At 35.3% G+C, this 23,715-nt stretch overlaps 2 protein-coding genes across 2 annotated transcripts in view; both read right to left on the bottom strand.

The window, feature by feature from the left end:
* The window catches only part of MTPN (myotrophin), a 62,743-nt gene that overhangs the window by 34,006 nt on the left and 5,022 nt on the right, over nt 1-23,715 (bottom strand). The window lies entirely within an intron of this gene.
* Nucleotides 14,775-15,644, bottom strand: LOC309810329 (small integral membrane protein 20-like). Its single transcript, XM_082632295.1, has one exon. The coding sequence runs from the start codon at nt 15,568-15,570 to the stop codon at nt 15,367-15,369; it is 204 nt and encodes a 67-aa protein (XP_082488421.1). The 5' UTR covers nt 15,571-15,644; the 3' UTR covers nt 14,775-15,366.

The following is a 23,715-nucleotide window of genomic DNA, read 5'->3' on the forward strand; positions in this document are numbered from 1 at the left end:
TCTCATTTGAATAGTTTTCCACTCAATTTTTCCACCTTTGACAATTTAACAAATGTACATCAAGTAAATTAAAGTTCCTAAAGAGTAACACTGATCACACCTCTTCCTCATGCAAAAAAATTTCAACTGCTCCCTTTTGTTAAATAGAAAATCCTCACCATGATACTCATCTTCAATTCAACACCAACTTACTACTCTGGCTTTTTTATTCTGAAACACTGCGCTCCCAACACACCAGTGCTTTCCCACATCTGGAAAACTTTATGATGTCGCTTTTCTTTGGCATGGTCACCCCACTTCCACTCATGTCTTGGTGTACTGAAATTCCACTTACCCTTCAAGATCGACTTTCTCTCTAAAACTTTCACCTGATACTCTCCCTGCCCCCTGCCCACTATACTCTTGATATATAATTCCCTCCTTTTAATCCTCATAGTTCTTATTTATATGTCTCTTACTACATTTACATTTATTTAATTAGGTATTTCAATGATATAACTCCATTAAAGAAAGGACAATGCCTTATTTATATATATTGTCTACAATGTCTGTGGGTGACTTGTGCATAAAAGTCCAATTTAAAGAACTAGTGTAATCATTTATACCATCTTTGTCATACTATGTAACCTGTTGTATACCAAAACATTATAGGTATACAAAACAAATATGAAGAGGTATTTAAAGAACATTGTTAAGAGTGTCTGAAAGCCACATAATCTCATTGCTGGAAAGGATTCTGTCATCTAATTCAACCACCCATACTGCATTTGAATCCCTGCCTGTGTATGCCCAACACATAACTGAATCTCTCTAATGAAAGGCAATTCAAGACCTTACAAATCAGTCTATTCCTTATTTAAATGCTGGAAAATTCACTGTTTACAGGTTCTGATCCTATCCTCTGGGGACACATGGAACAAGGAGTTCCTATTTTCATGTTAGATTATTAATTGTTTAGCAGTCAGATGACATAGTAACTAAAATGAAATCTTTTCCATATGACTTGCTGTTATCCTGAACTTGGATTACTGACTTTTTGAGTATACATGGAGGGCCATTACATTAACTGCTACTAAATTGTATCTTAAAATGGTCATCTTGGGCTTCCCTGGTGGTGCAGTGGTTGAGAGTCTGCCTGCCGATGCAGGGGACACGGGTTCGTGCCCCGGCCCGGGAAGATCCCACGTGCCGCGGAGCGGCTGGGCCCGTGAGCCGTGGCTGCTGAGCCTGCGTCCGGAGCCTGTGCTCCGCAACAGGAGAGGCCACAACAGTGAGAGGCCCGCGTACCGCAAAAAAAAAAAAAAAACAAAAGGTCATCTTATTTTTCCAGGCTGCCAAATTCTTTCTAGAGTCTTATTAAAAGGAATTTGTTAGTCCTCATCTGCCCTTCCCTCCAGCTGCATCTCACCTATCTTCACTATGGTCACCCAAAGACATTAAAATTAAATAAGAAAAGACTAGGGAATGAGCCCCACCAGTGTCAGGAAACTTCCTTCAGTTTGCTACATAAAAAGGTAGTGTATTTGGGTACTACTGTTCAAACAGTCTTAAATCTAGTTCATCACACTCTCATCTAACTATCCTTTCCCATATGCCCCCAAGCATACCATTAAAACATCCAAATTTCAATGAAATGCTTGAGAGTTCCTTTATCTAACAGTCTAGGAACTGCAAAAATGGAAATTAGTATGGCAGGACTTAGGTCTAGGTGATCTCTTTGTAAGTGCTACAAACAACCCTACTGCTAACATACACACACACTTAAAAAGTAACATGATCAATAAATAAAATTTGAAAAATAAGAGATGTTTCTTCTAGTGAATCCTGCAATCCAAAATATGACCATTATTACTACCTTGCTGTACTTCTGTTTAATTTTTTTCTATGAAAGTAGTTGCTTGAAAAAGTTATAATCACACTATTTATTATTTAATATGTGAAATATCTTGCTATCATTCTTGAAAGCCACATAATATTCTGTCAAATAGATGTGCCAGTTTACTTAAATATTCTCCTAATTCTGGACATGTAGGTTAATACCAAATACCCTATAATATTAAAGTTCTTATTTTACAGAACATAACAATATCATATTTCATCAATTCCAAAGCACACATTTTCCTGTATTTTTAACATGTCTGAAATCAGGTCACAAAATAGAAAATAAAGTCTTACTACTTTGCCTTGGTGAGTGGGGAAAGGGGTTACGGGTTGATTATAAGCTTTGTAAAAACACTAACAGTCATTGCCTATGCCTGGCTTTGCAATGGAAACTAATAAATGACTGGATCAAGATGCTAAAATGTGAAGTACAGAATTAAATTATGCTGAATGTGGAGAACATAAAATGGTGAAATTCATGGAAAGTAGGACCTGTTGATATTATTCTTAGGAAATTTGGGTGAGTGTGCCATCAACTAACTTTAGTTCAAAAATTAAATAGAATTTTCATACTTTAAATGTAATTTTATATGATTTTTATATAATGAAATATTAAATAAGTTAAACCCAATAGGAACACATTAAGCCCTAATGCTAATACTAAATGTTTGGAAGTTCTGACATCATCTGAATTTTATGTTCACAGACTTAAAAGGAAAGCAAACTGAACTCTAGTATAAGTAATATATTCTCAGGGAAACATTCCCTGATATGCCTGTCCTAACTTCTGTGAAAACAGACAGAAAAAGACTACCCTAAAAAGCTCAGGAAACCAAGCGTATTGGTCAACTACTTGCATATTCATTCTTAGCTGCAGGGTCTGCTCCTGTCGGAGGGAAAAAAAGTGACCCACTATTTCTCCACCCACAAAGGATCATCTTAAGCAGAGAGAGAGTCAGAGACACACAGGCACATTCCTGCCTTAAGACAGAATTTTTTACATAGTGTATTAGAAGCAGGCAATACAGAGTATAAAAGATCTCACATCAGGCCAACAAAGGCACCCCAAACTAGAATTCTTCTAGCACATACGCAGGTGATAAGCGTGGTCAGAAGCAATCCTCACATCCTATCTGTTCACAACCCTGAATCTGGATAGCTTTCCCTCTTTAATAGGTAACTGGGACTTCCCTGGCAGTCCAGTGGTTAATACTCTGCACTTCCACTGCGGTGGGGGGAAGGGTTCAATCCCTGGTCGAGGAACTACGATTCCACACGCTGCATGGCGTGGCCAAAAAAAAAAAGTAAGTATCAGAAGAAAAACAATATGGGGATGTAAGAAAACTAATCATATAGCAAAAGAAAAGGAATATCATACTGAAAACTCAAGAAACAGTTTTAGAAAGCACTTACAGAGTTACCAAAATGGAATCCAAAAGACATGGTTTCTATGAAAAAGGTATTTTAAGAAGAAAACAGGCAAACATACAAAGTGAACAACTGAGATGCCAGCTGATAGGAAAAGGAAGCTGGCTGAGAAAGTAAAATATAGTAAGGAAACTGAAATTGCAATTGCAAAATTAAAATCTGCACCAAAGTCAGTAGAGTTGGGCAGCACTACTCAAATTAAGAAAATTTAATTAAATAAAGAATTGAGAACAAGCTTAAGAAAATTTCCCATAATACGGAGCTGATAAACAAAGAAAAAGAAATTTTAAAAAGAAAATGATTGGTATAACTAAAGTTCAAACCTATAAAAAATACAGAACCAGAACAAAGGGAACCGAACTAGTTATAAAAGTAAATTTTTTTTGAGCTCAAGAAAGACCTGAGCCTACAGATCATAGAAGCTCATTAGATTACAGACAAAATTGAATAGATCCCCTCCATTAATATAGCTTTACAATTTCTGTTTTATAAGAATAAAATAAAAAGTAAAAAATACATTAACAGGAAAGGAAATTAAATTAGCCTGACCTCTTATTTTTGACCTCCCTACAACACTGAATTCTAAAGAGGAGGGAGAAACTATCTACAATAATGATATCTGGAGGAGGCTTGGGTATCAGGTATAATCCCCTGAGGAGAGTTACTGACACTTATACTAATGGGAAATGTGTTAGGTGTTGGACGTAGGCAGAAGGTTGAGAATTTCTGATTTGCAGTTTGGAAAGAATAAATTATGCAAATCAATATTCATGTGTAAAGGCAGTCTTGGGTATCAGCAAATCAGCAGGTATGTCACCCGTGCTCCCTTGAGAGAGGGAGGCAAACGTAAGGCAAACCTTAGACTTCTAGTGCAGTAATTCTCCAACATTTTAGTCTCAGGATCCCAGGGTTTTCTTTTTTTTAAAATATGTGTTATATCTATAAGTATTGATCCAATTTGAAATTAGAAAGCCTTTTAAGTGTTTATCAATTCGTTTAGAAATAACAAAAGACATTACATGTTAACAAATGAAATTTTAATAAAAAATAACTATACTCCCCCCACCCCAAAATTGAGGGGGATGGCACTGTATTATATTGGGTTGGCCAAAAAGTTCGTTTGGTTAGCGAACACATTGTTCAATAAAGTTCTTTGAGAAAATGAAAAATATGTTTTTTATTTTTACTTAAAACTGAATGAATTTTTTGACCGACCCAATTTTTTTTGTAAAGTTTTAAAATGTTTGCTTCAATAGAAGACAACTGAATTCTCATATCTGCTTCCACATTCAATTTGTTTTGACATACTGTTTTGGCTGAAATATATGAAGAAAATTTGGCTTCCCACAGATACGTAGTTGAACAGGTAAAAAAAATTTTAAGTCTGGGGCTTCCCTGGTGGTGCAGTGGTTGGGAGTCCGCCTGCCGATGCAGGGGACACGGGTTCGTGCCCCGGTCCGGGAGGATCCCACGTGCCGCGGAGCGGCTGGGCCCGTGAGCCATGGCCGCTGGGCCTGCGTGTCCGGAGCCTGTGCTCCGCGACGGGAGAGGCCACAACAGTGAGAGGCCCGCGTATGGCAAAAAAAAAAAAAATTTTTTTTAAAGTCTTTTAGGTCAGTTATGGATATTCTTTGACACTATATTAAAAACTCAACAAGTGGCAGTTTGTTAAAGGTTATTTACAATGTGGAATCTGAAATTGTATCAACAAACTTCATACTCTGTTACATTAAAATGTAACATATTCTGTATTTATTTATTTAATGTATTTATTCATACTCATAAATACATTAAATGTATTTAATGTAACATACTCTGTTACATTAAAATCCATCCATCTACTTACACTTTGAATAGCTCTTTTATCCATGCAGCATGATTCTGTAATCTCATGCCTTGGTAATTTAGAATATATTGGTTTACTGAGCTATGCAGATCTTCCAAATGTTGACAAATTTCTTTATACAATATCAAAACATCACATTCAATGATATCATTTCAGATCTCACTGGAAAAGCCTTTAAATACTGGGAAGCTGTCAAACTCAAAATGGCAGATATAAATGTTCCAAATTTGAATTTTCTCTTAAAGCTTGAATTTTGTCTTTGGCAATAAAAATTATCAGCTGTTTTCCTTGAACTGACAGTCTCACTAAATTCATTTTCAGGACAATATCTGCCAAATACCCAAGTCTGAATAACTGAATTTATAATTTGTCAGTTGATTTTTTTTAACGGTGTTTCATAAAAAAAGCAGCTAGTGCAAGCAAGCTGCAACCCCAACGAATGTAGAAGTACTTTATGAACACTTTCCATTTCTTCACACAGAATACTAAAGAAATGTACTCCACAATCAAGATTTAGTAGAAGTGAATTATTATTAATCTTCATCAAGGGGATATTTTTTAACTACACATGTGTGTAGGTAAAGTTCACAAAGACTAGCAGTTACACAGTTTGGTGCCACTGCTTTGATTCACACAGCAGTTTTACTCGCTTTTGCTTTTGCACCATCAGTAAAATTATGATCACAATCAAAAGAGAAAATAAAGTCTTAATAGTATTATGAAAAGAGTTTTGACCTCATGGATCTCTTGAAAAGGTCTCTGGGGCCCCTGGAGATCTACAGTACTTTGAGAACTGCTGCTCCAGTGAAACAAAAGAGAGGAATTCAAAATTAGAACACAAGAATGGGGAGTTCTGGCATAAAAGAATTAATAATGAAAAGTAAAATTAAATGAGCCTTTACTTAAGCATATATGATTAAAAAATAAGTCTTGAGAGAGTAGATATACAATTTAACAAGTATAAACAATCACACATATAGAGTAGAAAGTAGGTGAGGAAATAAAAAGCCTACTAGATTGTCAGACACAAGGTCTTATTAAGTGACACACTGACAACTAAATGCTGTACATGGGAGGCTTTTAAATAAATGATGGCATAACCTCCATGAAATACTATGTGGAATTATTCAAAATGAAAATGAAGAGTGGCTTATACTCCTTGAATGCTTATCATGTGCCAGGCACTGTTACAAGTACTTTTCAGGTATTAATTCACTTAATTATCACAAAAGCCTTAGGAAGCTAGTACTACTGTTCTTGTACAAGGAAACTAAGGCACAGAGAAGGTAACTCATACAAGTTCTGTATTGTTGAAATGCGAGATGACCATGCTATTGAGTCAGTAAAGCAGGTACAATCCTGTTTATTTCAAAACTTAGAAAAATATGCTTATACATAATCATAAAATTTCAGAGAACACATACAACAAATTTATCAGTAGTTACCTTTAGAGAAGAGGGTTATGAGGATATTCATACTTCCTTATTTTAGTAGTATTACATTTTTTTTAAAATGAGCATGCATTACTTTTTTAATAGATTAAAGCAAGATAGATATTATTGTTTTGAAAAACTAAAATCAAAGGCTACCGCTTAGCAAAATCTAGACCTAAACATTTTTTTTTCCCGATAAATTTAAGTTCTAGTAACTTTTTGGAAGAAAAAGAAGAAAATAAATTCCGACAGCTAAAAAAGGCAAAATGAAAGCAAGTTTAAACAAAGTGAATTCAAAGTCTAAAAAGCAGAAAGTTTAAATTGATCAGTTATATCAATAAATGTGAATAGGTTTATCTATCAAAGATAAAGAATGAACCTTGAATTTTGTTAAAATGACAACAAAAAGAAAAGCAAACAAAAATCCAACTAGAAGCTGTTATTGAGCAACACACCTAAGAAACAAAGTAATATGAGAAAATGTGAAAAATATAAAAGAATGGGCAAAAATATATCAGGCACATATATCTAAAAAACTAAGAAGAGGGGCTTCCCTGGTGGCGCAGTGGTTGAGAGTCAGCCGGCCAGTGCAGGGGACACGGGTTTGTGCCCCGGTCCGGGAATATCCCACATGCCGCAGAGCGGCTGGGCCTGTGAGCCATGGCCGCTGAGCCTGTGCTCCGCAACGGGAGAGGCCACAAGAGTGAGGCCCGCATACCGCAAAAAACAACAACAACAACAAAAACCCTAAGAAGAGTAATATTAATATATGACAAAGTAGAATTAAAGGCAAAGAAAATTAAAGGGGAAAAAGATGTTCATTTTACATTTTTTAAAATGTAGACGTTAGTCATGAATTTTTATCTGAAGAATATCAAGAAAACGACTGACAAAAATAGTGTTGTACACAACTCAACATTAAAAAAAACCAAAACAAAGAAAAACCCCAACCCAATTAAAAAAGGGGCAGAAGAACCGAACAGACATTTTTCCGAAGAGGAGATGCAGACGGCCAACAGGCACATGAAAAGATGCTAAACATCACTAATCATTAGGGAGATGCAAATCAAAACCACTATGAGAGCACCTCACACCTGTCAGAATGGCTATCATCAAAAAGAATGTAAATAACAAATGCTGGTGAGGATGTGGAAAAAAGGGAACCCTCGTACACTGTTGGTGGGAATGTAAACTAGTGTAGCCACCATGGAAAACAGTATGGAGGTTTCTCAATAAAAACAGAACTACCATATGACCCAGCAATTCCATTCCCGGGTATATATCCAAAAAAACCCAAGTACACTAATTTGAAAAGACACATGTACCCCAATGTTCATAGCAGCACTATTTACAATAGCCAAGACATGTAAACAACCTAAATGTCCATTGACAGATGAATGGATAAAGAAGATGTGGTGTGTATGTATGTGTATACATACACACACACACACACACACACACACACACTAGAATACTACACAGCCATAAAAAAGACTGAAATTTTGCCATCTGCAGCAACATGGATATACTTGGAGGGCATTATGCTAAGTAAAATAAGTCAGACAGAAAAAGACAAATACTCTATGATATCACGTATATGTGGAATCTAAAAAATACAACAAACTAGTGAATATAACAAAAGAGAAGCACACTTACAGACATAGAGAACAAACTAATGGTTACCAGTGGGAAGACGGAAGGGGGGAGGGGCAATACAGGGGTAGGGAATTAAGAGGTACAAACTATTACGTATAAAATAAGCTATAAGGATAACTGTACAACATGCGGAATATAGCCAATATTTTATAATAACTATAAATAGAGTATAACCTTTAAAACTGTGACTCGCTATATTGTACATCTGTAACTTATATAACATTGTACAGCAACTATACTTCAAAAAAAAAAGTCTATCAATCTCCTATAACCATTGCTGAGGAAAGAGGAAGAAAGAATCAACAAAATGAAGTATACATTAAAAAAACAGCATTAGAGTGAGGGACTATCATAATAATCTCAGTCTTTGGCAGGTAAGAATATAGCCAGGCTTGATTAATAATTAATGAGATTGAATTAATATATATCAAACTCTCGACTCTATGGAAACTACAATTCTATTTCCACTGAATATTAACAAAACTCATTTATAATAGACCGAAGAAAACCTCAATACATTCCCAAGTTTAGGAGCTTATAGAATCCATTCTCTAATCCCAATGCAATAAAACTAAAAATTAGTACCAAAAGCTTTAGCACAAACACAAAACAGAACTAAAAAAACCAAGGGAACAAACAACAAAAGTAACACACAAAACAACACACAAGCACACACACACAACCAAACCAATACTTAATGTCCTAAATTACTGATGGAGTAAACAGGAACGCAATACTAGAATTACAGACTATTTTGAAAATAAGGTAAAAATGTTAATTATATTAAAGAACATTACTTATAGACAGAACCAAAACTGTGAAAACCAAGTGAGCTTTCGTGAGATGGTTAGTTAAATTAAAAGTATGGATTTTTAAAGTCTGCCACAGTTCTGTTACTTCACATTAGATTTTGAAAACATTTGTAATTCTGCTTAAGTCTCGAAACAACAACAAAAATTTTAAGTACACTAATCGTGATAACTTTTCATATTAGCTGAAAGGTAATGACAATCTTTACAAATTTAAAAGTCCATAAAAAAGTCTGTAATAGAAACACCATTCAATCCATCTTGCTTCCTAAGAAAATTAACCTCAGAACATCTGATTTCAAAGATCTATCCTTCTAGTTTTGTAAAAATCAATGTTAATAACAGTTCATTAGAGTTCCTAATGCTTGAGAAACCCCCAATATTTATATATATTTATAAATATATATATACACATACATATATAATATATATCCATCAATATTTCCTTTAGAATAATTGTTCCCAAACCTGACACTGTTCAAAATATATATATCCTTATAAAAATGAACATTCAGACAGAAGAAAAGAATTAAGAACAATATACAGCAATTTCAGCACTAACTGCAGAAAATCTCCAAGCTAATTAAAAAAAAAAAGTCTTAATATTTTGAATCAAAGTCTAGGAGCCAAAGTACTTGCTCAATTCACTTTTCATTTTAAACAAAACTGGCAAACTAATACCTGGCTTTGGTGGTCTTGTGTAGCAATGTGACTGTTTCCTCTTGAATAACAAATTAGGGGGAAAAAATGAGCAACGTTCTGTGCCAAAGGTAAAGAAGTCTTACAAGGACTTAAATTATTATTTAATTATGAAGCTTGAAATGCTGAACCGCTTTTTTACATGATTAAGTCAAAGCGGCCTGGCTTCTTTATTTGATCTCCTCGTCCTTTGTCTTACTTACACCTTAGAAGTAGTTAAAAGTATCAAGAAACACAGAACCCCCCTAATGCACTGGGTGGCAAGAGTTAAATCCTATAAGGATGTTACTCCCCCCGCCCCTCCCCATTCAGACACCCTATCTGCCACTTTGCTAACGTCAAGAAGGAGGTGAATTGGTTCACTTGGACTCTGCTAATGCCCTCTTTCCTATTCAGACTTTGGATGCTCTTCTTCTCCTGTCATTTAGACTCTAAATTTTACCAATGACTTTCACCTTGACCTGATACTCCTTAATCTGATCTTGATTTTGCCTTCTGGACAGAGAATAGCTTCAAGCTCTTTCTACATAAACTCCTCTTACCCTGGTATACACAGCTCTAGATCTTTCATAAGACCTTGAACCTTTAAAGAGTTTTTCATTCGCTAGTCATTTATTTAGTCATTCCTTCATTCATTCAACAAATATTTATGAGCTCCCACTATGAGCTATACATTATTCTAAGTGGTAGAAATACAGAAGTGAACAAAAAAGGCAAAGTTCATCAGGTCAAGTAATGGCCTGTAACCTGGTCAGCAAGAGCTGGAGTATGGTCACTGTTCTAAGGTTCTAAGTTTCTCTTTTGACAATAGTTTGTGCTAAGTCAAACAAAACCTCAAACTCCATTCCTCCTCTCCCTCCTTAATTAAAAAAAATAATAATACTTATGTTCCTGTAATGGAACAAGAGTGCTCTCTGGAATATAATAGATCCAGAAATAAATTCTGGCTCTGCCATTTACTAGCTTGGTTACCCTGGGCAAGTTACTTGAATTTCTTCAAGTCTCATTTACCTCATCTGCAAAAACAGTCTTTTATGGTCTTTTTTAAAACAAAATTTTCTGACAAACAAAAAAATGTAGACCAAGCACTCAGTAAACAACCTCACATTAAACAGTGGCCGCTGGGATATTGTGATTATTGTTATTTCATAGCACAGTGCAAAAATTAGGACTCTAGTCATAGAAAACAAACTTATGGTTACCAAAGGGGAAGGGGGGTTAGGGATAAATCAGGAGTATGGGATTAACATATTCACACTACCATATATAAAATAAACAACAAGGATTTACTGTATAGCACAAGGAACTATATTCAATATCTTATAATAACCTATAATGGAAAAGAATTGAAAAAAATTTATATATATATATATATATATATATATATATATAAACCGAATCACTTTGCTGTACACCTGAAACTAAAACAACATTGTAAATCAACTATACTTCAATAAAAAAGAAAAAAAAATTAGGTCTCTGGTTTGCTTTATCCGTGTTCTAGGGATATTACTAGTCTAATCACTTATATGGTCCAGAGAGTCAACTTTCTTCTGGTAGGCTGCTGTTACTACTTCATTGCAAGTGCAGCTACTAGAAGTTTAAGGCAAACAAAGGGTAATAGGTTAGGTACACCAGTAAAGAAATTTCAAGGGGCTTTATGATAGGAAGTGTTCTATCTCTGACACCCACAATCCAAATACAGAGTAAATCTGGAAGAGTCTAGTTTACTTAGTATTTCTATATTTTTAGATGTCTAACTCTTCCTTTCACTAGATTTCCCCTAGTTTTTCTCAATCTTTGCCTTCCCCACTCTCCTACATGGCTTTAGTATGGAATAAAAACATTTTTAATAGTTTCAGATTTCCTATCCTTAATAGCAACATTTTTAAAATGCATCTCAGAAGTATAGTTTGGTGGAGATAGTTACTATAGATCCAGTACTTCTTATAGGCCTCTACTACACAGGATGAGGTTCATTTGAATAATAAACATTCAGATGGGATAGTGTTCTTTAAAATATTTCTAAATGAAATGGTTATCTGGCTCCTGCAGAGAACTACTATTTTAGGCTTTTCCTACTTTTTTAGGCTTTTCTTCAGGTGAAAAGAAACGAGTAATTCTCTTCCTTTGGTCTCTAAGATATGTAGACGTTGCTGCAACTGAGCTCTAAGGCATAAGTACATACTCTACTGACACAAGAAACCAGTGTCCTCAAAAGCTACTTAAAAAAGAGTAGATTAAATTAGCATATGTGTAACCATTTTGTAGTGCAGCACATAAATTAATACTGGACACCTGACTGATTGTAGAATGTAGCAAAACTATTAAATTTAACAAATTCTATACAATTGAGTCAATGTCCCCAGTAATTCAGTTACAGCTAAGTATTACCTGTCCCCACTTAGAATTCAAAGACTGTAAGACTCGGGTGTTTAGTATTTTTATGATGACAGATCCTTTTGGGAACTGGATGAATGCTATGGACCTTCCTTTCTTACGACCCTCCCTCTGTCCTCCTCCCTCCCCTGCCACTCAAGGTTAAAAGTACTTACCTTAGGATATTACTTTGCCAAGAAAAATCATATATTACTGCATTGGTGACATTACTGGGTAAAACCAGTACCAGAGTTATAAATACCAGTACCAGAGTTGCAGATATTATATGAAACTTTATGATACAGAATATAGATAGATGGCACAACAGAAAGGTAGAAAGTCTGAGTATAAAATAAAATCAGCTTGCTCTTAGTCTACATAGTTTCTACAAAGTTAACAGTAAAGTTCTGTCACACCAAATGCATCGAACTCTCAATGTTATAAATATGAACTCATTTCAAAGTAATGAATAATGATACCCATAACAAATAATCATTTAATGAGCATCTCTTTAATAAATGTAATATATGAAGATAGAGCTTCATAAAGCACTTTAAATGCTTTAAACAATAGGTTCTTATTACTAGTTAAAAATCCATACTAGGCTGATCCTGACCAAAGTGATCACTTTCTAATATCCAACAGATCAGTCACCTCAGGTATGTTCCCAACTGAGGGTTATTTTCACTGACAAAATTACTATGAGTGGTAGTAATTTTGACACACTTCAATGGTTGTGATGGCTGAGAATCTGGCCAAAAAGAAAAAAAATGTTTGCAGTAAAAAACAAACAAAACACATATACCTTGTTTAAGGATGAGAACTACAAAATAAAACGAAGTCCTGTGTTTTTAACATCATTTTACAAATAATTATGTATCTCTGTCTCTGGGACTCTTAACCTAGGACTATTCAAGGTTCTGAAAGTATGTATTCAAATTATAGGTTCATTTTCATTAATTTACTTATTAGCAGCATCATACAGAACTAACAGAAGGCAAAGATATAAAATGTGCACCAGAAAACATATTAAGTGCAAATGTATAAGTCGTTATAAGTATTTTTAATCCATAAAAGTGTTAAGCATCTATCTTTCTAACAAAAAAAGTTTTAAAATGGAAGCCTGCAATAATTAAAGTCCCAACTCTTATGGTATGTTACCATATATACCATCTATACATCTATCTGGAACTTTCAAGTTTTTTTATTCTTTCAAAATGACTACTTCAGGCATTTAAATTAATTTTATATAGTTGATTTACTTATTAAAAGCACCCTTTTCTTCTTTGAAAGGTTTAAAAGCAATTAGACATTTTCTAATTGAAAATAGTGAAGTATTAAAATTTTTACTGGTGGTATAAAATTACAATTTTAACAAAATATATATTTCTATACGAAGAAAGACTACCAAAATTAAGAAAATCCATCCAAAACATTATAGCAGTATCTCAATGTGGAAAAAGATCAATATGATCAAAAAGTAGCTTCATTTTCAACAAACTAATTCATGGCTCCATAATTGGAATAAATTCCTAAAAATATTATGTAGCCTGGGAAATCCCTTGTACTCTGTTCCAATGGTTTATATTCTTAAAGGCTGTATCTGTAAATAATCCCATGATAAGGAGAGAGAGGGAGAAAGGGAGGAAAGGACGGGGCAAGAGAGAAGAAAGGGAAGAGAAAGAAAAATTCAGCCCCTAAAATTTTAGGCATGATCTCTGTAGAAATCTGCTGAGTGGGAAGGGGCTTATATATTTTCTTAAGATTGTTTTTTTGTCGCCATCATACGTGAATGACAACTTAAATATATTTCTTCATATCTTTTATTCCTGACAGAACTGCTTATTTCACTGTTTTCCAGTACCATCATAGAAAATAATCTAAAGGTAAGATGATTTTTTTTTAACCCCTTGGAAATTAATGTTATTATTTTGCCCAGAAGCTTACAGACTAAAAAAAAAAAAAAATTCATAGTTAATCATTTTAGCCAGCATGTATCTTGCTCTTCATTTGGATTTATTAATTTTGAATAGAAGTGTAGGGACCGTCTATTTCCAATCTGGGGTCTTTTTTCTGAAAACTTGTATTTCTATTTATCAATTCAAACTTGTATGTTCTTCCCTATCTTCTGCTGGTTTGATCTCAATGTTTTATCTACTGTAATACTTAATCTTGATTTTTTTTCCATCTAGTATTTCACATGTAGTTCTGAAACATTTCATTGCAAATGATGTGGAAAGAATACTCTTCTAGAACGAATCAGATCAAATCCAATCCTTCCACTCATTAGTTGTAGGATTGCAGGCAAGTTACTTAATTTCCATTTCCCTAACTATAAAATGGAGATAAGGCCTACGTGGGTAGATGTAAGGATTAAATTTCATACATATCTGTATGTATATTTATTTATTACGTGGGACCATACCTGGCATAGAGTGAGTACTCAGAGGGAAGGCATTCTGTTCTCGTTATCTTCCATTTTGAATGTGATGTTCTATAGCGTTCATTCTCCTCTATATTGCAACCAAATATGACTTCTTGGCTCTTACAGCAGTCTATTCTTTTTATACAGTTGTATGTTTTCTTTTTTTTTTGAAGTAAAAAGAAATCATTTTAATATACATATTTTCACTCGGTTAATTCAACATGATTTCTACTGGGCATGCATACCCATTTAGTTTGATTTGCTTCATAGTTATTTATTTTTCAAAATGCAGCAACCCTCCCAATGAGACAGTTGAGTTGAACTCTTTATTCTTAAAAAGTACAATGTACCTTGTCCTCAAAGAGTTTTATCAACTTTAACATTTTCAGAGAGCCCTATGAGGCTGCTCAATATGGTGGTTTTTCGCTGAAACTTCTTATTTGGAAGATGGCAAAACAGACTAGGATCTTCCCAAGTCTACTGGTTGCTTGTACTCATATCACAGCTCAGGTGGGTAAGAAGTAGCTATTGAATAATAAGCAGATCACCTCCAAATGCAGCTGGGTAAGAAAGCTTCATTTTTAGAAAGGAAACCAAATCATGAAAACCTTCGTAATGGTGTGATTTGTTTCAGGGTTCTTTTGATACTGAAGAAGGGAATTAATCCTGGTGCACACTACTCTTCTTTACAGCCTTCTAGAGTTTTCTTCTCCAGACATCGTTCTTTAGCCAGGTGATTTATTGTATTTGCTGCAGAACTGAAAGCATGAAGACTGTCTACTTTCATTATCAGAGGTGGTGATAGCCTTTTCATTTCCTGCCAAATGGATCCGACCACACTTTTAACCCTGGTGGCTGCACGTCTTCTTGGACAATACCAGCTCGATTTATGGCTTGTTCCTTCTGGTATTCCTCCAGCCGCATTAGGGACCAGAAGTAGATGGGGTAGAAGGCGGTGCCGATCAGGGAGATGAAGCCGCCGAAAATGAGCGCGGTGTGCAGGTTCGAGGTCATGGCTCCAGCTGGTGGCCACCCTGACCCGTCGAGCAGCCCTCACTCTTGGAAACCCGGATCCTGCCGGCGGTATCGTGGCCCCGCTCGGAAGAGCCAGTTATATGTTTTCTTAACACGTTTGTATAGTTGTTGCTTTCTAAGTTCTTTTCATATGTCACGTATTAAATAGGGAAATAATTTATTGAGAACCCATACAACTATCTATCTTATTTGTTGTTTGTCCTGTACACCCTTTTATCTGAACCTACCAAAGAAAACTCATCCTCAGAAGAGTTATTGAATACACTGGCCAGCACTGTAGGTCTCAAATGATATTTGATGAATGAACTGTGAATGAACCAGTGAGAACTGTGCTAACTAGCCTTCGCTTTCACTCCTAGAGTTGGAAATCAAGCCAGGTCACGCAACTGGCACTAGGGCTGGAAAGAGAAGAATTCTGGCACGTTTTTGGTGATGGATGACCTTTGATAGCTGAGAAGATTTTGTAAAATTCCCTTTCACAGTTTAAAGATCTAGTTTCTCTGTCCATGTTTATAAGTAATGATTCCTAATTTTCAGAATAATTTTAGGCCTCTTGCCTAAAGGTTCAAATTTACTGTAGAAACACTATACTTTTTCTTTTAAAGAATTTCATTCAGCCTGTCTTCTCTCTTCCCCCTATCTGTACATGGCTTTCCGTGCCTTGCTTTTCCTTACAGTTCAATACCTTTAAACCATAAAGATCATATTTTTGGAAAGGCTGATCCCCAAAATAAGTTTTATATTTGATCATATATTTTAATTATTTTAGATTTCAAAAACTCAAGGGGAAAGAAATGAAACTTAGTTTATCGGACAACCTGGTTTTTGTAACTTCAATGTTATGCAGGAGTGAGCAAACTATGACCAGTGGGGCCAAACCTCATCTGCTGCCTATTTTTTTTTTTTTTTTTTCTTTTTGCGGTATGCGGGCCTCTCACTGTTGTGGCCTCCCCCGTTGCGGAGCACAGGCTCCGGATGCGCAGGCCCAGCGGCCATGGCTCACGGGCCCAGCCGCTCCGCGGCATATGGGATCCTCCCAGACCGGGGCACGAACCCGTATCCCCTGCATCGGCAGGCGGACTCTCAACCACTTGCGCCACCAGGGAGGCCCTGCTGCCTATTTTTGAAAATAAAGTTTTACTGGAACACAGACATGCTCATTTGTTTACATCTATGGCTGCTTTTTAACAACAGCAGAGATGAACAGTTGTGATAGAGACTATATGGCTTACAGAGTCCAAGCCGTAAGAGAGCCTTGATGTCTCTAAGCCTCCTCTTAGGAAAGGGTCTAAATAAAAACAACACAAATAGCAAATATTTACTACACAGTTACAGTATCTTAGGCACTGCTTTGTTAAATTTTACTCTTTTAAATCTCTTTTAAAAATTGGGTAAAATTTTTGCATAAAATTTATGGCTAAAACATGTGCATTGGGTACTACTGTAATCCCTATTTTCAGATGAGAAAGCTGAGGGTTTTTTTTTAAAATTTATTTATTTTTGGCTGCATTGGGTCTTCATTGCTGTGCGCGGGCTTTCTCTAGTTGCGGCGAGCGGGGGCTCCTCTTCGTTGCAGGGCATGGGCTTCTCATTGTGGTGGCTTCTCCTGTTGTGGAGCACAGGCTCTAGGCACGCGGGCTTCAGTAGTTGTGGCACACAGGCTCAGTAGCTGTGGCTCACGGGCTCTAGAGCGCAGGCTCAGCAGTTGTGGCTCGCAGGCTCTAGAGTGCAGGCTCAGTAGTTGTGCACACGGGCTTAGTTGCTCTGCAGCATATGGGATCTTCCCAGACCAGGGATCAAACCCATGTCCCCTGCATTGGCAGGTGGATTCCTAACTACTGCATCACCAGGGAAGTCCTCTTTTTTTTTTTTTTAACAATTTAAGTTATATTGGGATTAAATGATAATTTAAGGCAATTATTAATATATAGTAAATAAAATGGAAACATTTACATTTAAGACATTTATAGATTTTAGTATTTTCCTCAGTGAGTAACAGTATTTTCACGTCTTTATTCAAAGCACTTTTCATATATGTAATCTTATTTTTTTTAATTGAAGTATAAATGACCTACAACACTATGTTAATTCCAGGTGCACATCACAGTGATTTGATATTTCTATACATTTCAAAATGATCACCATAATAGTTACCATGTGTCACCATACAAAGTTATTACAATATTATTAACTATATTTCCCACACTGTACATTTCATTCCTGTGACTCATTTATTTTGTAACTGGAAGTTTATAACTCTTAATGTCCTATTTCACTCACCCCTCCCATTCTCCTCCCCTCTGGCAACCACCTGTTCATTCTCTGTATGTATGCATCCATTTCTGTTTTGTTATGTTTGTTCAATTATTTTGGTTTTTAGATTCCACATATACATGAAAATCATATAGTATTTGTCTTTCTCTGACTTATTTCATTTATCATAATACCCTTGATGGCCATCCATGTAGCAAATGACAAGATTTCATTTTTTATGGATGTTCCACTGTATATGCATATACCACATCTTTATCCATTCATCTACTGATGGACATTTAGGTTGCTTCCATATCTTGGCTACTGTAAATACTGCTGCAATGGAATAAAGAATTTAAAAATTCTTAACTGAAATTCTAAAGTGATGGCCACAAGAGGTTACAAGTGGAAGTTTGTGTTATATTTATACAACTGCTACCGCTATTACTGTATTTTACAACTATTACAGTAGTGTGGAAAAAGCGAACAGAGTAAGTTTGAAAACTGAGCTATTTTTAAGTGAGGAAATGCAGGAATATCATTTACATTAAGAACATCTGTTTTAAAGAGGTATGTGGTAAAACAACTTTGAAAACAACAAAGCAAGGAAGGGTTAATTCCTAGAGATATGGCTTCAACTCAAATTTAACTAAACTATATAGGTGGATAAGAGACAATGTGATAAAGATTGGGAATACAAAGATACCTTCTAAAAAATTCATAGCTCAACAGGGGACAGGCAGGTAAAAATTAATATGGGGTTCTTAACTGCAAGCAACAGAAACCAATTCATACTGATCAACAGAAATGTAATGCATTAAACAGGTATTAAAAGTAGCTCTCAGAATTGCTGGGAAACTTGAAGAACCACACTCAGTAAATGGGCAGGAACTGAGCGAGAAGGCTTAAAGGCAAGAAATAAAAATCAAAGTCTGTGACATGAACCACCTGAGTACAGAAGAGATGTCATGATGGGCATATCACTACTACTCCTTTTGGAAACTGGGTGCTTTATTGCTGCCACTACATCTTTTACTGTGCCCACACAGGCTCCAGATAAAAGCATCCAATTAGCCATGTTTGGGTTATGGGCCAATTTCCTAAAGTTTGGGAACGAGCAATTTATTTGTCCTTTTTTGCTTTTGTGTAGTGGGAGCCAGGGCTTGCACTTCACCAAGATTCATACTATATAGCAGGGAACTCCTCAAACACAGGAAGGGGCTTCAAAGGCTGGGAAGCCCCACCCCCAAGAAAACAACCCCCCCTCTACAAACACTGTATCTTAAATCAAGGTTTGCAGAAATATTTTGAGGGGGAGTCTCTGTGTGCTCAAATACCTATTCAAATACTTAAATAATAACAAGTGATATACTCCTATACATTCACCTTTGTTTTTTTAACCAGTCATTAAGACAAAACTCTTTTTGAGCATTCAAAACTTAAAGACATATTTCACAGAGCAAGATTTGAGTTTCTTAAGCCACTCAGTTTTTCAAACTCAAGTCCAGGGACTTGTCAGTCAAGTCAGGAGCCCATAGCTCCCAAGTTTAAGAAACTCTACACTAAAACGTAGTATAATAAGAAAGCTCTATATTAGATACCATGTTGGCATAAACGAGGGATTAACTACAGTCAGGGAATGCTATGCAGAACAAAAACTTTAAAATAACCAGAAATTTACCAAGCAAATGGGGTGGGGCAAAAAAAGAATACTCCAATAGAGGTAACAGCTAGTATAAAGCACTTCATTAGAAAACACTGTAGTGTAGTGAAAAAGGCACCTGTTCAGGTCAGGAAAAGTGAATTAAACTCCTAATCCTAATTAGCAGTATAGTATAATCTGGGTCAAGCCCTTTAACATCTAATTTTTCCTCATCTACAAAATAAGGGGGATGGACTAGATGATCTTTAAGTAGTTTTGTTTCTAAACAAATTTCTGGTTATTATTATTAATCACAATGGTTAACATTTATTGGCACTCACCATATGGCAGGGAAAATAGTATACAGTTTACATATATTAGGTAGGTATCATTATCCCCATTTTTCCCAATTGAGGAAACTCAAGTTCTGAGCAGTTAGCTAACTCATTCAAAGTGATCCAGTTAGTAAGAGAGCCACAGCTGGAGGATTTAATTGCAAAGCCAATACATTCAATCATAGTTAAACCAATCACAAAATTCCAAATTCCCTAAGGACAGGGAATTTGCTACTATGGCTTTTATTATGCTATGGGTAATATGTTTATTATCTACCTTTTTCTGATATCTAAATATTTCAGAGAGCCAAGAATTTAGACCCAAGTATCAAAATATTCATTACTTTATATGGTCAAATAGAAATCTTTCCAAAATATATCATACACATCTCTGTTTAAATAAGAGAAAAGTAGATCAAATTTTAACTTTTCTTAAAGCTCAAGGTTACATTTATACATATTATTGTATGGGTCTGTGGAACTTTAAGGTAATTTCATTTTCTTGGGTCAGCTTATGTTTTTGTTTCTTCTCTCACTGCTTTCATTAATCACAGGTCCTCTATACCCTTATAATGGTTTCTGGACTAAAAAAATAAATCAAGTTGCAAAAAAATTACTTTCAGCCGTACTTCTCATTACAAGATGGCTTTTGACGTAGTACCATAAAGTAATTCTTAATTATCAATTCAGCTGTGATTTGATGACCTAAGCACAACTTTACTGTTTCAAATACTGTGACACAGAATATTGCCATACTGTACCATATACTCCTATCTTAAGATACTTCATAAAGAACTAAAATCTAAAGAATCATGTCTTCACATGCTGCCAGCGAGCCAGAAAAAAAACAAAAAAGTTTAATGTTTATGAAGTCATATGGGTTAACTGTGAGGTAGGTTCCAAAAATGCTCCTTGTTTCCCTGAAATGATAGAAAAAAGGAAAAATCCTTATAGGAACCCTCCTGCAAAAATTCTAAAGAGAATATGAGAGAAAGTGGCACTATCCCATACTAAAACATATTATGAAATTACCGTTAAAACAGTTTATTAGTATGGATAGAAAAAGAGCAAGAAATCCAAACACATATTGGAATTTTCTTTATGATAAATAGTTCAGATTAGTAGGTAAAGAGGAATTACAATAAATGTAGAAACTGTTTAAAAAATACACAAACTATATTCTTATTTCATGCCTTACTTCAAAATAAGTAACAGAACGATCAAATGCCTAAAATGCAAAAAAATGAAAAACAGAAGTTCTGGAAGAAAAACCAAATTTATTCATAATCTGATAGAGGAGAATAAACAGGTCTCTTTAAATAGGACACAAAATCCAAGTCACAAAAGGGGGAAAAAGGGATATATTTAACCACATAAAGACTGTCGTAAAACAACAACCAAAAAAATGAAGCCAAGAAACAAACTGGAAAAAATATTTGCAAAACATATGATAAAAAAACTAACTGTCCGGACTTCCCCGGTGGCACAGTGGTTAAGAATCTGCCTGCCAATGCAGTGGACACAGATTTGAGCTCTGGTCAGGGAAGATACCACATGCCATGGGGCAACTAAGCCTGTGCGCCACAACTACTGAGCCTGCGCTCTAGAGCCCGCAAGCCAAACTACTGAGCCTACATGCCGCAACTACTGAAGCCCGTGCTCCTAGAGCCCATGCTCCGCAAGAAGAGAACCCACCACAATAAGAAGCATGCACACCACAATGAAGAGTAGCCCCCGCTTCCCGCAACTAGAGAAAGCCCACACACAGCAACGAAGACCCAACGCAGCCATAAATAAATATACAAACCCAAAAAACTAACTTCCTTAATTTATAAAGGGCTCATACAAATCAATACAAAACAGACCAATAACCTACTAGAAAAATGAACAAAAGATATAAACAAGGAATCTGAGGAAATGAATACAAACGCTAATAAAGTTCTGATGTTTGATTTCCTCATTAAAGAAAGGCAAATCACCTATTCAAATGGCAAAAATGCAATGTCTTAGGGAATGATCAGTCTCAAGTGCTACTGATGTGTGTCTAAGTTGATAAAATTCATCAGGAGGGTCATCCAGATATGGCCTGAGAAGCTGTCAAGGATATGTACAAAGGTAATCATGATAACATACGCTGGAAAAAGATGTTTATCATGAAGCATTAGTTAAATAAATTATGGTATATCCATTAAGTGGAGGTATGCACCATTTAAAAAGGCAGGGGGATGAATAAAATTTCAATGTAGAATCTAAAATAAACTATTAAGGAATTTAAAAAAGCAAAGTGCAGAAGTATGTATAGAATTTTTTTTAAGTGGGGAAATGGATGAGTAAGCAGGTTTTCCGATGTTTCTCTGGAATTAATTATGTGAACCTGTTAAGAATGGCTAACTTTGTTCACAGGGACTGGGGCAGAGAGCCACAGGTCTTGCATTTCCTAATCTGTTCCCGAGTTAATGTCACTTTTTAAAGTTAATAGGAATTACCTACAGAGTAGAATTGTGGGCCAATTTTTGCCTTTTTAAAAGAATTTTCTCTCTTAAAAATACCTAATAAAATCTATATTTTAAATTTAAAAAACCACCTGGGTAGGGATAATGGGCAATGGGACCCTTTGTTGCACTTTATCAAAACAGCTTTATCTCTTAAATAATAAGCATATATCATTTTAAAATTTAAATCAGCTTTAATTTATTACACTTTAAATTGTTTGCCCTAGTTTGATAATGTTTAAAATCTCAAAGCAAAACACTACATATGGACATCTGAGTGAAAACTTGTCTTCCAATGTTAAAAAGATCTTGCATTATTTTAAATTCAAAGTAAAAGACTAATAGAAAAGTATCTATACTAAACTTTCTGTATCTACTGAGGGCACCTTCTTATACAAGCTGACCTATTGGCTTTCTGACTGGGTCACAAGCCCTGCTGCAGAAAGGACATAAGACAGTGGCAAATTTTTATAAAAAAGAACCTGATAATTTAAAAAAGAAGCAAACAAACAAAAAGAAACAACAAAAAAGGAAAATGCATAAAACTGATACATGCAAGATAGTGTGAATCAGGACCTCTTTTCAATTGCCTATTTTATTAGGAAAGTGAAAAGTGATCCCAATAAGTCATGCAATTTCTAAAGATTAGAGCTGATACTTTTCTCTCAGGTTCAAGAGATCATTTTCTCTCACAAGGTGAACAATTGTTGCTTTTCAAACGTACCAGAGTGTCAAAGGCAGGTGTAATTAGATTGGGGGCTGGAGAGGGAAAGGAAACCACAGAGAAAGGGAAGTTAGAGGCCTGATGTATAGTATTTCACAGTAAGTGAAACAGAAGCACATGTAAACAAGAGAGTATATATATCAGACCTACTGTAGATTCTAAGGTACTACTTATCAATATAACTCACAAGCATTCACCTCTAAGAGAGTTGGATCCTCAAAACTAATCACAAAGCTCACCTCTAAGTAGTCTCAATAGATAATTACCATCCCGCTGTGATTATTTTTAATACTTACTCAGTAATACAGTACTCCCTGAGTTACCTAGCATTATTGAGAAATGAAAGTCAATGGTATGCTGACATAAATAGCAAGGAGCTTTGAAGTCAGAGAGACTAAGTTCAAATCTCAGCTTCATTACTCAAGAGCTTTATGACCTTGGGCAAGTTATTTAATCTTTGCCTCTATTTCTTCATCTCTAAAATCTCTAAAATTGGGTTAACAATATTAACTATGTTCATGGGTGGATGTGATAAATAAATGAAATTATACCTGTACATGGCATCACAGTACTCAAATATATAAAATTTTAAGAACATACCTTTTGAAAAAAGTGCCATTTGTTTAATTTAAACCATTCTGAATAGAAGCCTCAATACTTCAGTTAACTTTTGTTTCT

The sequence above is a fragment of the Mesoplodon mirus genome (assembly GCF_964341445.2).
Source record: "Mesoplodon mirus genome assembly, chromosome: 9".
Classification (NCBI taxonomy): Eukaryota; Metazoa; Chordata; class Mammalia; order Artiodactyla; family Ziphiidae; genus Mesoplodon; species Mesoplodon mirus.

Bases quoted from the DNA above. Each gene is read 5' to 3' on its own strand.
- LOC309810329 (XM_082632295.1), bottom strand. From the start codon at position 15,570: ATGACCTCGAACCTGCACACCGCGCTCATTTTCGGCGGCTTCATCTCC.